The 17,086-nt window shown below is 33.1% G+C and overlaps 2 protein-coding genes across 8 annotated transcripts in view; one reads left to right on the top strand and one right to left on the bottom strand.

Annotated features, from left to right (window-relative positions):
• LOC105346603 (transforming acidic coiled-coil-containing protein 3) overlaps window positions 1–17,086 on the top strand; it is a 33,926-nt gene that overhangs the window by 6,496 nt on the left and 10,344 nt on the right. For 2 of the 4 annotated variants that reach the window (XM_034471309.2, XM_034471306.2), the window contains exons 1-6: window positions 7,915–8,008; window positions 9,411–9,588; window positions 11,220–11,401; window positions 13,178–15,116; window positions 15,461–15,545; window positions 16,737–16,792. In XM_034471309.2, the coding sequence (XP_034327200.2) occupies window positions 9,418–9,588; window positions 11,220–11,401; window positions 13,178–15,116; window positions 15,461–15,545; window positions 16,737–16,792 (2,433 nt within the window). In that variant the 5' untranslated portion in view covers window positions 7,915–8,008; window positions 9,411–9,417. Of the gene's footprint in view, window positions 1–7,914; window positions 8,057–9,410; window positions 9,589–11,219; window positions 11,402–13,177; window positions 15,117–15,460; window positions 15,546–16,736; window positions 16,793–17,086 lie in introns of those variants that run through there. The other 2 variants (XM_034471307.2, XM_034471308.2) reach the window with 2 other exon arrangements.
• Window positions 431–7,227, bottom strand: LOC105318061 (uncharacterized). 4 transcript variants are annotated; one of them, XM_066069985.1, is made up of 10 exons: window positions 6,007–6,807; window positions 2,872–2,963; window positions 2,563–2,668; window positions 2,264–2,416; window positions 1,857–2,159; window positions 1,687–1,758; window positions 1,412–1,593; window positions 1,050–1,212; window positions 776–888; window positions 431–585 (listed from the first exon to the last, which is right to left on the bottom strand). In XM_066069985.1, the coding sequence occupies exons 2-10, from the start codon at window positions 2,938–2,940 to the stop codon at window positions 526–528; spliced, it is 1,221 nt and encodes a 406-aa protein (XP_065926057.1). In that variant the 5' UTR covers window positions 2,941–2,963; window positions 6,007–6,807; the 3' UTR covers window positions 431–525. The 4 variants fall into 4 exon arrangements, with proteins under 4 accessions (XP_065926057.1, XP_019918686.3, XP_065926056.1 ...); XM_020063127.3 differs by lacking the exon at window positions 6,007–6,807 and adding an exon at window positions 3,292–3,877; XM_066069984.1 differs by lacking the exons at window positions 431–585; window positions 776–888; window positions 1,050–1,212; ... (3 more) ...; window positions 2,264–2,416; window positions 2,563–2,668 and adding an exon at window positions 3,292–5,309 and having other exon boundaries at window positions 6,007–7,227.

Here is a 17,086-nt window from a genome sequence, read left to right as displayed (position 1 = left end):
ATTACAACGTAATTCTGTGTGGTTTTTTTTACGTTATAATAACGTTTTTTTGTAAACATTGTTTAGCAATGTTTTGAAAACATTAGTTTGAAACGTTATGAGAACATTTTATAGAAACGTTATTACAACGTAATTCTGTGTGGTTTTTTTTTACGTTATAATAACGTTTTTTGTAAACATTGTTTAGCAATGTTTTGAAAACATTTTTTTGAAACGTTATGAGAACTTTTCAGGAAACATTTTAAAAACAATTTTACGCAACAATTTCAGAAAATGTACCGGAATCGTTTTGATAACCTTAGTGAAAACATCTTGAGAACATATGTTATATATTTTAACATAATTTGATATAAAAATCTTCAAACACTTCAAAAAAATGTTCTCAAACTCTTTCAGTTTTGTGTAAATATAAAATAAAAACAACAGTTAAATTTTCTTTAAAATAACATTTGTATTATTGAAAGAACAATCAATTGTATTATGATTCTGATGGAAAATTGTGTTTTTGAAAAAAAAAAGTCCATATTATTCGGAGTCTGGTGGGAATTCGCCTTCTTTTGGATTTGATTTCTTTCCACGCTTTTTCTAAAATAAAGAAGATTTCAATGTAAAATAAAATTATGAAGATGACTATTTTAAAATGTGCATATTCTATGAAACATTTGATAAAGACATTAACAAAGAGTGATATTGTTTATAACTGTATTATATAGACTGTAGATTTTCAAATGATTTTAAAGCCTATCTAACTCTAAAGACAAGACATTTTATTTACTTTAGCATAATTGATTCCCCCAGGAAGATGTGGAGCAAATCTCAAAACGTCCAAGACCTCTCGTTTAATTGTCTCAAACGGGATAGTTTTCTTCGATGCTTTGCGAACAGCAGCTAAAAAGATTTGAAAAAAGGAAAAATCGGTTAAAAAATGTATATATATGTATTTGTAGATGGAAAAATTCATTAGATTCAGGTTAAAATAACATGACCTATAAACACAAAAACAAATTCAAGTTCTTGAATACTTAATCAAAATGCTGTTTAATACTTACAAAGGATGATTTTGTAGAGGGGTGTGCCAATAAAAGCAATTTTTCCTTTTTGTCCGGTTCCACTGAATTGGCTCATGCAGTTATTTGTCATGATACTTCGCATAACTGCTCTGCAAATCTCTCCAGCATGCTCTCCACCCTGGAGAGAGGCCATGGCATTGATCTAAAACAAATGAAATCAGCAATTTAATATAAAAGTATATTTTATTGGGGATGAACTATTCCTAAATTAATTTACTGATGCAAAAAAATATTTACAGAATAATAATTTACATATCAACCATCTTTGATCGCTTTAATTAACTCATTATTATCTTTGTAAACATACATTTTGCATAAACTATGTGCATTTGGTTTCTTACCAATTTCTTCTTTGAGTCGTCATCTAGAGAATCCTGGAATTCTTCAACTTCTGCTGAAGTATTCAGTCTGTTACCAGAGGGTAACAGACTTTCAATAGTATCCAAATCAACGTCCACAGCAGAAATTAGATGGTTTTTTATTGCAGTTATATCCTGTTGCTGCTTATCAAGTTTGGAAATAACTAAATAAGAAATAACAGTTTGCTTTGTTAAATTGGTCTCATTAAAATAATTTAAAAGATATGATGTATATAATCTGGAGCTTATTTACAGACCTTGTTTGAGTAAGTCAGAAATGCTTTCTCCCAGTGTTTTAGTTGCAGATGTTCTAACATCATTGGCAGCGACTAAAAACAAAATCAGTTTTTGTGAATACATGTACTAATTAATATAGCTCCTCTTACAAAGTTTTACGATGTATTTTATTTTCATATAAATAACATACCGGGTAACTGGATAGATACTGATGGGGTACTTCTTGGTGGTGTAGCTGTCCCAGCTGATGAGGCTGACAGTGTACTTTTTGATCTCGGGGATCTGCGAATGGAGGTAGTTGATGTCAGCAATTGTCTTTTTACTGAGTTTGTGGCCAGGTTTTGTTTCTTCACTGGCACAGAAGATGCTGGGGGTGATGGAGACAGCGGCGAACTGTCTAGTGATGGTAAGGTAGGCATCTTCTTTACAGGTGTTGTACGTTTCTTCTCCTTCTGGGAACATGTGTTTTTTGGGAGAGATGGCAGTGTTTTACCTGTGTTAATTTTCAATAGCTTTATTTATTTGATATTAAAATGTTTCAAAATAGTGCTAAATTTGAATTACTGGTATAAAAATTGATAATGATTAGTGTGTTACCTTCAATGTCACTTTCGATATCAGTATCGTTATCCGATTCGCTTATCAGTCTTGCTGGAAGCTTCCTTTTTCGTGATTCCTCCTCACTCTCCAGATTAGATGTCTCTTCCGCTTTTTTTAGATTTTTCCTGGCTGTGTCATAGTCTTCGTAATCTGTTTTTTAAAGTATTTGTCAACAACAAAAGTATCGGAATATATTGAAAACACCTGTATGTTGGTAAATTTATATATATGTATTTCTTTCAAGATTTTCAAAAGTGTATCATGTTAGTTTCAAATATTAAAACTTTATATTTTACCTTGTCCAATTTTCCTGTATTTGTACTTTTTCCAGGTGTCCTTGTCTGGTAGGGACATTTTTTGTATTTTTTTCTTCGCATTCAGGTGTGGCCAATAACAGTATTGCTTCAAAAAAGAAGAAAAGGACGTAGATGATAGTTTTTAATCTATTTGATACATAATTCATTAGGAACAAAGGGTTTTTAATTTTCTCATGACCAAGCTATTATATTGAATCAAAGTATGTTAACCTATTAAAAAAAACCATGATTTTTGTTGTACAAATAAGCATTAATAAATATTTTGTTGAGTAAATAATGTATACATACTCCTTCAAGCCATGATTTAGGTACACATTCTACACTTTCGTCATCCACAAAATGGACTACAGCAAACATGTTTTAAATTGGTAATGTAAGATCTGGAATATAAATTTAATATATTCTAAATATTTAAATACATTATTTCAAGTAATGAATTGAACAGATACCTGGTACAAATACCCAATATTAAACCATGCATTCTTTGCTTTTTTGACATTGTACAGATTATCAATTAAACTGTAAGAATCACATGATATTGATTCAAATTAAGTAATGATGGTTTGTATAAGTAACTGCTCATAGCTACCAGTATTAGAATTCAAGCAACTCTACCTATTTGCATTCCAGTATTTCATTCAGATTCAAGACATATAAGATATTATTAGCAACAAAAATAAATATAGTATTAAATGATAAAGCACATACCATTTGTGGTACCATTTATAGATGTTCTGGTGAAAATATGTTACACTTGAAAGTTGTGTTGCAATGGAATAAATACATATCTGTTGTCATGGTGAGAAGGCACCTTCAGACACCTTGTTGTTAGGTTTTCAGCATCAATGGTTTTTATTGTGTAATTTTGATTTAAAAATTCTGCATGTCCAATGATGTAAGATTCACAGGGATAAGTAAAGGAACATTCGGGTGAATAGTATTCTCTGCAGAGGAATGCCTGTTTCTCCCTGTTGACAGGGCGGATTACTTCACAGAACCTCTTCCTATCTGTTCTATACACATTGTTGGGAATTTTGACCATTATCTTTTTAACTTTAATTTGAGCTGGGACGACATCTGTTTCCATGGACTCAAAAATCCTTTTTACCAATTGAGCTGCAGGATTGTTGCCTCCGCGAACTTTTCGTTTTAATTGTTGCATATAGTTTTCAAAAGGCCAAGCAGCACATTTCTCTAATGAACCAAATGTATCAGCCTCAGACTTTAAGTGCAACAAGGCATGCACATTGTAGACACAAAACTCCTCTCCGTACAATCTGCGGCAATTTCGTACAAAGTAACAAAGTAGGCGATGTGCATAAGTTGCATAATGCAAAACAAGATCCTCATTAACTAAAATAGTTATTGCTACACAAAGGCACATGAAATGTTTGTACAAGTTATTTGATAAAACACCTCTTAATGCAAATTGTCCTGTATATAAAAGGAACTGGCGGAATTCAGTAGCTTTCCATCTATCCACTTCCTCAAGACCCCTTGGTTTTCTTGCAAACTCTTGAGGTATATATTGCACAAAAGAAATGAGTTTTGCACTAATCTGAGCAACTTGATTACTGGACAGTCGATTATTCGCTCTCGGGCCCCGCATCCAAGTTATGAGAAGTTTTTTCATTACTCCAAGGCATACCTGATGCATGTAATCTACAGGGAAATCTTTTATCATATCCATTGGCAGGTCAAGAAATGGACAGCAAGCATCTTTGTGATGTTCTTCCTGTGTTTGGTTACGGAAGGACTCATTTGTTCGGTAAACAAGATTTTCAGTTAATGGGTAGGTCATCCGTCCCAAATATTGCCCACGTTGCTCACATTTGTCACATCCATAATACCCTGAATATTGTTTGACACACTTAACAAAAGCCTTTGCTGGTGCATCACAAATAATGCATAGAAGTTTGATTTCAAAATGTTCTTCATTGAAGTCAATCCCATTAGTTATCAAACTATTAATGTCAGCAATTGTTTCATTTAAAAATTCAAGGTTCGATGGTTTAGATGTTCCAACAGTCAACGTGATTGGAAATGGTTTGGGGGGCTTCAAATTGCAAATAAGTCCTAAAACTGGCCATGCAGATGTTTTGCTGCTTTTAAATAGAGGAAGTCCGTCAATGTTCAAAGACAGTATTAATTTGCTATTTAGGGCTTCAATTTCTGTTTGGCGATATTTTTTTAACGTATCCAAAATCATTAGTTTAAGTCCGAAATGAAAGTAATTCATATTAGATATTCTTTGCAGATCAATGTTCCTTGGTGTTTTAAGTAGCGTGCGCGAAGAAGAAGGAATATTTGGATTAACAGTTTTTTTTTAATCTTTTCAACAGATCATCAACTGCACTTGCCTTGATTTCGTGTGTATTAACCCATTCCCTTAGTGTATCGATTAATGCAGTTTCTCCATCACAGTCATCAGATTCATCATCACTAGATGAGATATCTGCGGCAAAATTCAAACCTTGTTCTGCTGTGTTGTTATTATCTAATGGTGCATCGTCATACATTTGCCGATCATTCAGAACCGGTGCATTTTGTGTATCGTCAATGTTTTCATTAGGATTTTCATCTTGTACAAAACTTGAACATTGAAATGTGTCAGAATCTGTATCTAATTCAGACTGTTGCCTTTGTTTTCTACGTTTTTCAGACATCCATTTCTTGTTGTATAGGCGCCGTTTGTTTTGTTTTTTATTAGGGTCCATTATTTGTTTCTAAAATAAAATAAAAAGGGTTTCTTCTAATTCATAATAAATTTTTACTTGTGTTATAAAAGATCCAGACGTCTTAAGGTATTTCTATTAAAAGAATAAACAGTACAACCAATGTACTCTTAAAAATTTTATCGTGTTTATCTCCTTTTTGTCAACACAGCAGATCGTATGTGTAACTGCACGAGAGAGAGAGAAAGAGAGAGAGAAAGAGAGTGAGAGATACAACAGTAGTTGGAAATGTGTAAACAATAAGAAAACAAAAACAAATGCCGCTCTATAACATTTAATTCAATGAATTGGGTGTTTTATATTGAGTCATAGGGTTTTTTTAATTATAGGGGAGGATAAATTGTTGCCTTGTTTGCTAACAGGAAATAGTAAAACAACCACCCCCCTCCCATTGTGTTCACCTGTTTAACATTACAAGTCTCAAATATATAAACTTAAATAGACTATAATTTAAAAAAAACTATCATGCATATCATGCTTCATAACTGGCATATATACTTGTAAATGTACATCACATTTGTTAGTCATTGTAAATCATGATCTGAAGATTTTAAATTTTTCTTTTGTTAACTTCATGTAGATTTGCAGAATGAGTCATCAAGATAAAATTATATACAAATCATGCTTGCATTAATATATACCCAGGCATTAATTTAAATTTGAATATTAAATACCAAACTATACTCACATTATGTGACTGTAATTTGCCTCTCGGTCTTTGTGTGAATAGCGCGCGATTGGGTTTTACAAAACTTTGACCTCAAATCGCGAGAAAATTGCATAAGTAGGATCGGCTGTAAGAGGCTTGGCCATAGCACCCCGCTGTGTCATTCCATTAACTCTCAATCAACACATTGAGAGAGCAAGGGAACTGATTCCCTAGGGCAGCATCAGTAAATGAACTAGCTGAAAATTGCCTTTGTTCTAAATATTGAGATAAAACTTTTAATAGAGGAGGTTCAAATTTAGTGAATATAATTTTTTGTCTTATTGAGTTTCAAATTGATTACATAAATATAAAGAGTAAAAATGATGTCACACAGTATGAATACTGTTAATTAAGGAAACATGCACAGTTCTTCTATTACAGTTTTTTTATTACAATGAATTTTACTTCTATTACAATTAAGCGCTATCTGGATTTACACATCCATTTTCAAGTGAACCTACATAAGGTACTTTATATAAAAAGGTGGTTGAATTTGAAAATTAAATGTAATTTTTTACGTTTTAACAATGTTTTATCAATATTTTTAGGCAATGTTATGTTAGTGTTTGCAGGAAACATTTAATTTTATGTAATTGGTTTAAAAATATAATGAAAAAAGGTTTATCTTTATATTCATATTTAGGTAATTACCCTTATAGGAAAAAATGATGAATTAAGAATGCTTTTAAAATCAATATGAAAACGTTTTTAAAACGTATTTGTAAATGTTTTTGGGAGAAATGATTTAAACATTTTTAGTAATGTTTTAACAATGTTTTATCAATATTTCTAGGCAATGTTATGTTAGTGTTTGCAGGAAACATTTAATTTTATGTAATTGGTTTAAAAATATAATGAAAAAAGGTTTATCTTTATATTCATATTTAGGTAATTACCCTTATAGGAAAAAATGATGAATTAAGAATGCTTTTAAAATCAATATGAAAACGTTTTTAAAACGTATTTGTAAATGTTTTTGGGAGAAATGATTTAAACATTTTTAGTAATGTTTTAACAATGTTGTGAAAACGATGGCATAATCGTATGAAAATGTTTCGTCAAAAACGTTTGCTTAAAACGTTTTAACAACGAAAAAAAAATGTTATTAAAACATTTTTTAAATGTTTTATTGACAACGTTTACTGATAACGTCCTTACAACAGGAATAAAATGTTATAAAAACGTTTTGTGCTACCTGGGATTATAGTTTAAATCAAAGTGTTTAAATGTATTTCCCAAATTTTCAGTTTGATAATGTAATTATTTTGACATAAATAGCGATTTTTAATGTGTAGACATTGGGTTAAGAACAATAACTCTTGCATGAATTGCTTTTCACTCGAATAGAGGTGTGAAATTTTATTCCTAAGAATTAAAAATAACAGTTTATCAGCTTTTATTTTTTTATATCATATAATAACCATAAAAAATCCATATAGAGTGGAAGCAACTATAAAAAGAGCAACTATTTTAAAGACGTAATTTCTATCAGAATTGCTCCTTTCTCTTGCACACGTAACGTTATATAACACAAGTTCAAGTATTATAATAAATATACATTTATTCCAAAAATTAACTTTATTTACAATAACTATCTATATAAAATACTAGACATACACTCTTTATGGCGTAATAATGGGCATTTTTGTGTTTTTGAAGGGTATTTCGGTGTTTTCACCGGGTATTTCGGTAAATCGCGGGTATTTCGGTAATTCTATGTACCGGAGATGTCCCGATTGTCCGGTCTTTTTTATGCGGAAAACTTTGTATACGAGTTGACCTGTATACGAGTTGGTCTGTGTACGACTTGACTAAAAATCTTTTAAGATATTCGGTACGTTTCCGACGTTGTCCTACGCTTGAGTCAAATAGGGAACCATGCGAGGTAATCCGAATTAAGTTCAAGCATGCGCAAATGATACTTCCTGTTTAATTTCAAAGGGAAGCGGTAAAAGAAAAACAAGACAAGATTTTAAAAATTGTAAGCCTTAAAATCTGGAGAATTCTGTTTTTTATTACAATATCAAAGGTAAAACTGGCAAAGGCCTACAAAATATTGTGTTGATTTCAACTGTCATTTAATAACATGGATTTCGATCGGTTTCGAGACAACGATAATATTTTGACTGTGAAACGGTCTCTGCTTGACAATGTTATGAATATACTTGCCTGTTATTGTAAACAATACAATATACCTCTCGATTCTACACAGGCACGTATCATCATGGGGGCCTGCCCCCCCCCCCCTAATTTTTTGCGCAGCAACAATTTTTTTAAAATTTACATATATCAAAAATCGAATTATCACGGAGTTGGTCCCCCCACTTTTTTGGGAGTATGTAAAAAATTGATATGAAAATAAGGAAGTGAGGAGTGAAAATGAAGTTATATACTACGCCAGCCCCCCCCCCCAACGGATTAGGATTTTGAAGATTTTGGAAAAGTTTAAATTTTCCTCTTTTTTTTTTTTTTTTGCTTGTCAATATTTTTTGGATGAGTCTGCCCCCCCCCCCCACTTTTAAAAACGATGCTACGTGCCTGCTACAGAACAAATTATATTCAATGTGCTCCATAGTATATGATATTTAATATACAGGGGCCTAATGCATATTCTTGATCGTTTTGTCTTCTAACTGTTTGACCACAGCGCATGGACAACCTTAGATAGAATGTTCTAACGTTAAAAAGACAGATGTCCTACGGAACCGGTTTAATGATAGAATTCGTCCCATATACTCGCTTTGTAGCAAATAAAAAAATTAAATCATGCTGTATCTCCCCTAAATTTTCATATGATTGGTCTCAAATTCTTACAATGTTGCTCTTTTATAATCCCATTTTACAGTGTACCACATTAACTGTTTTTGCAACAAAATCACTCCCATTTAAACATCACGTTTGAAAATTCGCTGTTTACGGTCGCCATGTTAATGATAAAACCCAAGACGTTCCGAGTGCGATTTCAAACAAAATGACAGGCAAATTCAAACGTGTTTATTAACAAAATGCCTTAGTATGACATATTAAATGGATATTTTATGGAATTAACTATATCTGCATGTTCAAAAAGGTTTGTAAAGTATAAAAATTTGTTTTTTCCCTGCATATTATTTTTAACAGACTTAAAATTGACGCGAAGCAGATCCGCTTCGCGGCTGCTACATTGCAAGTATATGGGACAAATTCTTACTGTGACCTGAGCGTAGCCTGGTCATGGTAAGATTATTCTTTCTAGGACTAGCTTTACTGATATAAACTTGACAAACACTGATTATTTCTGGAAATATTTAACCAGAGAGAACCCTCAATTTGATTTGAAATTTTTTAGTGTTGATACTCGCTGAGAAAGCTATTTTGAAATTTGCTATTAATATTTTCAACAGAAATAAAATGGATGAAAACTTGCTGGAGTTGAGTGAGAATTGTGAGAACTCGCTGTCTGGGGATACCATGCCTCCTTTATTGATGGGCACGCCACCGGTGGTGAAGAAGTCCATTCTGAAACCTTCACAGCAAGACAACCTCATCCAGCTCTGTACTCCTGTCCACAAAGGACTCAAGGTGAAAACAGGGGAAAGGTGTACTATAGCACCTATATTCATGTCAAAGAGAGGTTGAAATTTACCAATCTGAGGAAAATTGACTTGAGAATAGTGTATTCAAAATTGATATTATTATTAAAAAATTATATATAAGATTAGCTTATTAAAAGAGCTAATTTGAATCACAGGATCGAGTAACAAATTATGGTGCAATGTTTTGATAAAACATCATCCCCATATGCAATGATATGTATACAAACGAAGAACAAGGTACAGTTTCAGTCATATTTTGCCCGGTTTCTGAGTGATTTTTTAAAAATATCACAAACAATTGAAATGTAACGTTTTATTAATTTACACAAGAATACCCATGAATTAAGAATCTATTAATAGTTACGTGATTAAACTTTCGCAAGGTTGTCACGTCATAAATAGTGCATTTTCCCATAGTTTTCATAATACTGAGCAGAACACACCAGTTCCTTAGTGGGTTTTTTAATAGTATTAGTAAAATATGTCCGCAGCTGTTGCCCTTGATGAAACTCACATTATATAAGTTTATCATGTTATATTACATAAAATATATAATAGTCTGTCCCAAGTTATTGCTTCCATCACTTTTTGATGATTTTTAATAAAATTACACAAACCTGTGAAAGAAATACAGTTGAAATCGTTAAAAGGGAATATATCCAAGATATCTTCACTGAACAATTATCCCTTTCCACTCAGAAAAATTAACAGGAACGAAAACAGATTCCTTAGGGAGATTTATAATGGGGAATGTTTACATCTTCTCTCCATTCGGAATACACTCGGAATACATCGCGCAATTTTTTAACGTTATCATCCGGGCTTATTAATGGCTGTTGCAATGCAAAATCTCCGTAGACTTTCAATTTCGGGATGTGTATTGAAACCTGAGGCGGTAGAGGGGGCGTTTCAAAACAGATAATCTGGACATTTTTTATATTAGTGGATGAACGTAGTTTGAGCACAAAGGTATTTACTATTATTGAAATATCAAGCAAAAAGAGGTGGAAGCAAAAACTCGGGACAGAGTATAATTCCGTTGTGGGCGACGGCTGCAGACACTTTTTTTTTTGGTTTTTTTAAACTATGAGAAAATCATTTTTTACCAAATCTTAGCAATATGCCAAATTGTTGAAGTTGTACCCGGGTAATTATTTTTTAAAACAAGAAGTGCATAACTTGGTACTTTGTATACACACATGTTCAAGATGGTATACATGTATTTTTATGAGATTTGAAAAACTTCTTCTTTCAAAGCATTGAATGTTACTAGCAACAGTGCTTGGAATCAGGTTAGACATTAACATATCAAAGATGGCTAAGCACCCAAGTCCAAGTGATAATCTTGATACTAATACAAAAAATTTAATATAAGGTTTGTTTTTTTAGTCCAAGTGAAGACAATTTGACATATATATGTAGAAATGTTATTGTTTATATCAAGTTCCTCTTATAGTATTCAATACTCTTTCACAATTAATGATTCAGAAATGTAAATACTAGTGACATATATTAAATGCTAGTGTAACTTTCATTAAGAATTTTGACAAAATATCTTAATTTTGTATGTCAAATTATAGATACCTCAAGTATAAATTAGGATGCTTGATTTTGAAGGTGAAATTTGAAACGCCCCATAATGTTAAAAAGTCAACACCCACTCGCTTTGAGGATATACGAGTACTGGACGAGAAAGAGAACTGGTCAGAACGCACGGCTGTTGTCACTAAAGCTCAACACCGGGAGTACCTCAAGATGGCTCAAGAAATTATGCTGGAAGTTATCAATAAATTACCATTGTAAGTCAAGTTCACGTAACTTTTCATGTTGATCCTGTATTGAGTTTACTGTATTATTAATGTTTTCGGGGATTTTTCTACCGGCAATTTATGTCAGAATTTAGACCCTTTCCTCTTGCAAGTATTACAGATTGTCCTAATTAAACTTGTATCTTCCTACACCCTATCCCACCACACAAAAAAAGAATTATTTATGATTTTGAAAAGTAAATAAGAACACCGAAAAATTAATTCATTTATTAAATGTATTTTACAATATACCAAAGATAGAATTAGAATAAATCAGTACTTATATTTTATTGAAATGCATACAGTGATAGTTGTTATTTTGCCAATGGATTAAAACTTTGATGATTTTCCCAATTCGAAAGCCACATGTCCCTTTTAAAAAACAGAAAAAGCACTATAGATCTGTATTAAAATTAACGATGCCATGTCATTGTCTTGTTATGGTTATGTATATATATACCTATAGTCCTATAAACATGGTTGAAAAAGTAATTCCCTAAAGTCTACGTTAATTATTTCTGTGTATGACCACACTTTTTAAATGTCAATTTAAGCATCTGTAATGAATTATGAAGGACAATTATGTGTATCATACACCTCTACAGCTTGGAGATACATGTACAGCTTACTCCACTTATATTGAAATCGCTTATTTTGAAATTCCGCTTATTTTGAAATAGAAATAAATCCCCAGGTTTTGCTTCTCATTTTCTTTGCATTGATTTAACGGATATAATGAAATCGGCTGTTTTGAAATATCGCTTATATTGAAGCCACTTATCGGTCCCCATAGGTGATAATTAGTTGTTTTTTTAACGGTTAAATTGAAGTACTCCCTGGCGGCTGTCGTCACAGTTGGTGACAGTAATTATGCCAGACTGACTGGTTGATATACAAAGGTGTGAATTGATAAGTTCTCATCATGTGTGTTTTTATACTTCTTTTAAAAAGTAAAATGTATTCACCGTTGAATTTTTTGTTTTTACGTATACGGATGTATTGAGGCTAGACGTAATATGGAAACCCCACAGAAAAACCTTATCTTCGGACACTAAATACGAACTATAGTTATGGCTTTTGATAAAAGGACAAAACCTAAATTCGACATAGCTAAGGATTTTGAGATTATCGTGAGTACACTTACGATGATATTACACAAGCAGCGTCTAGCAGTATTTGAATCCTTTGAGTCTGGTGATTTTCTCTAAAACGTAAAAGAATGCGATCGGAGATTATGATGATGTTTAAGATAGTAAACAAAATGAAACTTACAAAACTTACGGATATAATTTTAATCAAACCTTCAAGGACTAATATTCCATGTAATCTGTTCACTGTTATAGATAAATAATGACCAAATAATTTGTTCGGGTTTGGTATTCTATGCTTACATCGGGATTAAACTTTCAAAAATGGCGGCTTCACGTCAGTCAATTTCCCTTATATTGAAATACGGATATATTGAAATAATTTGCAAGGTCCCCTGAATTTCAATATATCCGGAGTAGGCTGTACTTTACATTATAGAAAAAGAAGTACTTGAGTCATGTGTTAAGTACAGGAAAAATTGTATTTCATGATTGACTTGTATTTGTTGAAGATAATTTTTTTAAAAACTAGAAATATTGTGCAAAAGTCCACAGGGTTTGTTTTTCAATTGTTTCATTGTAATTAGCTCATCATGACCCGATTTAGAATGAAAATGAAAAAAAAAAATGTGAATTGAGTGTGTTTTTAATACATTTAAATATTCAACTTATTTTACAGGGAGGAAAAAGTGGAAATGGAAACAGAAAATTCACAAATTGAAGATGTTTCAGTAGATAAAAACCCTCAAAAAGACTCTGCAGTTCTAAATGAGGAAGAGGGGGAAAGTCATCAAACTGAGGAGCTGAGGAACTCTGAGGGAAATGAGGACAAGAAAACTGAGGAGATTTCAGTGGAGCCCTCATCACCTCCCCTGCCTGCAGCCAAGGGAAGTTATGATATTGACTTTGACAACTTGGATGAAGTGAATCCATTTGTGACCAAAGTAGCAGTGCAGAATTCTCCTGTATCAAAAATCAGCAGCAATTTAGATCAGAGTTCTCCAAAAGAAGATAGAAAAGAAGAAGAGGGAGATGATGCAGAGAGAAAGGAAAGCAATACCTCCTTGTCGGAGCTACAGAGTGTGAAAGACAATCCATTCATCAGGTTAATCGAGTCTCCAGCCATAAAGGACAAGAAACAGGGACAACTTCTGGATGCCATTGTAGCTGAGCAATCGGATGATATATTCAGTCAGAGTTTTGAGGACATTGATCCTTTTCAGCCCAAGAAGCAACTTATGAACAGTCCAGATCCAACTCAAAAGACAAATTGTTCTGATTCAAATCCAGATGGTGTGAAGAACTCTAATGTTAAAGACACAGACGAAAATGTAGATCCATTTGCTACCAAGACGAATGTCATGAACACACCTCCCAAGAAGAAGGACGACGGTATAGATGGCCATTTTTCAACAGAACTGGAAAATTCCCAGGCTGAGCCCATGGAGGTAGATGACATTGCTGACCCATTTGCAATCAAATCTAAAGTAGAAAGTTCCTTGGGACCAATGTTGGAGCAAGAGGGGACAGATCCTTTCCAAACTAAATCCAAGATTGTCAATAGTCCAGGCATGCGGCACTCAGAAATGGAAACATCTGATCCCTTTGCAACTGTTTCTAAAGTTCAAAATTCTCCAACAAATGATGTTGTTACTGAAAATGCAAATCCCTTTCCAACGCAAACTAAAGTAGAAAATTCATCTATGGAAACAGATGATGATCCTTTTGCAACAAAGTCAAAGGTTGCAAATTCACCTAATGCAAAAGAAATTAATGAAGACATTAATCCATTTGCAACAAAAACGAATTTGGTGAACTCCCCTATATGTAAAGGTGCAAATGATGAAACTGACCCTTTTGCAACCAAATCAGAAATTGCAATTTCTCCAGTTCAACAAAATGCAATAGAAGAAATGGACCCTTTTGCAGCCAAGTCAAAAGTTGCAAATTCTCCAGCTGAACTAAATGCAACAGAAGAAATGGACCCTTTTGCAACCAAATCAAAAGTTGCAAATTCTCCAGCTCAACAAAATGCAACAGAAGAAATGGACCCTTTTGCAACCAAATCAAAAGTTGCAAATTCTCCAGCTGAACTAAATGCAACAGAAGAAATGGACCCTTTTGCAACCAAATCAAAAGTTGCAAATTCTCCAGCTGAACTAAATGCAACAGAAGAAATGGACCCTTTTGCAACCAAATCAAAAGTTGCAAATTCCCCAGACGGAAAAGAGTTGGATCCATTTGCAACCAAGTCTAAGGTTGCTAATTCTCCCACCACAACAAATAAAAAAGAGGAAACTGATCCCTTTGCAACAAAAAATAAAATGGCAAATTCACCACTTACTGCAACAAAACCTGATAATTCAGACCCATTAGCAGTTAATTCAGAAGTAGCAAATTCCCTTAAAGTCTGTGAGAAGCCAACTGAAAACAAGGAAAATTCCATCAATAAAAATGAGGAATCTACCTCAATAAAACTTGGGAAGAATGAGTTTGAGAGGGATCTGATGGGAAGTGAGACCAGTGCCAGTCCATTTTCTGGACTGCATGCTAGCAAATTACACAACTCCTCTTCTATCCTTCAGGATGACCCCTTTAAAACCCCTACTGGTCCAGCAGTAAGTTTCTTGCAATGCTTAAAAAAACATTAGGAACAAGAAATTATCTGATTTAAACTGGAGTGATGCCTTTATTTTGAAGTACATGTAGTTCAATTTACAGTTATAAAGAGGGATGGTTGTTAAAACTGTAGGGGTTGGATGTTGGCAAATGGTTAAAGGAACATTTATCATTACTAAGTAAAATGCTGAAGTTGTCTTGCTTTCTTCCTGTTTATGTCTAAGTTTTATAAAGGATCAGGAATAACAGATAACAGTTTATCATTGACTTCAAACTTGAACATGGTATCCATGTATCAAGCTGTATGTAAAGTTATACATGTCTGTTTCATTGTATCAAATAGAAAAAGACGCCCAAGAAGACGTGTCCTTTCACGATGAGTGAGTTTGGTCTCTGTGACGATGACTTCAAACCAGCCAGCTCCACATGTAAGCTAGTATTCATTCAGGCTAAATAAAATAGATGTATTGGTATCCAGGCACAGCTGGGTTAGTTAAAATGCTGTCGCTTTGATTAATTTAATTGCCTTATTATGCCCCCCTTTGAAGAAGGGAGGGCATATTACATTGCCTCTGTCTGTCTGTCCATCGGTCGGTTGGTCCAACAATAGTTTTATCCGTTCATTTTCTTTGCAGAGGTTGCACGTATTGTAATGAAATTTGGTATATACATTTATTAAAATGTAATATCTAGGTCTAGTTCGATTTTGGGTACGATCGAGCAATTTTTAACAGAGTTATGCCCCTTGGACTTAGTAAAATTCCACTTATTTGCAGTTTCCATTCATTTTCTTCGCAGAGATTGTACGTATTGAATGAATTTGGTATACAGATTTATCATAATAATATCTAGGTCAAGTTCGATATTGGGTATGATCAAGCAATTTTTGACAGAGTTGTGCCCCTTGGACTTAGTAAAATTCCACTCATTTGCTGTTTCCGTTCATTTTCTTTGCAGAGGTTGCACTTATTGAAATGAAATTTAGTACACACATTAATTATAATAATTTCTAGGTCTAGTGCGATTTTGGGTTTGTTCGAGCAATTTTCGACAGAATTATGCCCCTTTGACTAAGAAAAATTCCAATTATTTGCAGTTTCCATTCATTTTCCTGGTGGATGTTTCCAAGGGAGGGGGCAGAAGTGTCTCACAAACAAGCTTTTGTTAAAAAGGAGAATAATTCTATTTTCAATGCGAAGTAAAGCTATGAATATTGAGTTATTCCTCCTGAAAAATCTCTTTCAATTAAATAATATACCTGCCTGCCTCATTTTATTTAGAAAATTTTGACCTGAGAACCAATGCATTATTTATTTGTTTGCCCTTCTGATAGATGCATGTGAACTGGACTCCGTTAACTGATTTCTCTCTGTGTGTTGTTTCTTCTCTTGGCAGCAAACAGTTACAGATTCTTTGTGTCATTGGGAAAAAATGCAAAAAATAGCGCCTCAAAGAAAAAAAGGAGTAATGGTCAACAGTATTAAACTAGCTAACTAACCGAGTGATATGTTTTTTTGATTTGGGCCAATTTCAGACTCAAGTGTTGAAACATTACAAGTACAACTGTAGCATCAGACTAATAACTCAGGTTCTATTTGTGATTTTTTCCCTCTTTCTAGTGTTTAGTGATCCGGCAGATTTTGACGTCTTGGAACAGTTTGGAACCAATAAAGTGGTGAGTATCAAAAGCTACTTTTTTTTAAAAAAAAGAGTGAATATTAAAAGCTTTTTTTTTTTTCTTTTTTTTTTTTTAAAAGGGGTGAATATCAAAAGCTTTTTTTTTTTTATTTGACTTATGGGTTGTCATAATGTTCAGTTGACTACTTGTTATTCTATTCTGATATCTTAATGCACCAAAAAAGTAATTCACATTGTGTAGAATATTGTTATTGAACTTAATGATGTACATTAATTGCGTATATAAACATTTGCCTATACTATCACCCATTTAATATGTTTTTTCAATGTT

Source organism: Magallana gigas, chromosome 8 (genome assembly GCF_963853765.1).
Source record: "Magallana gigas chromosome 8, xbMagGiga1.1, whole genome shotgun sequence".
In the NCBI taxonomy this organism is placed as follows: Eukaryota; Metazoa; Mollusca; class Bivalvia; order Ostreida; family Ostreidae; genus Magallana; species Magallana gigas.
Note: the sequence above shows the minus strand (reverse complement) of the source record. Positions and strands in the feature narration are given on the sequence as shown.

What these genes read in the sequence shown, in the direction of transcription:
- LOC105318061 (XM_066069983.1), bottom strand. Translation starts at nt 4,822, where the DNA reads ATGAATTACTTTCATTTCGGACTTAAACTAATGATTTTGGATACGTTA.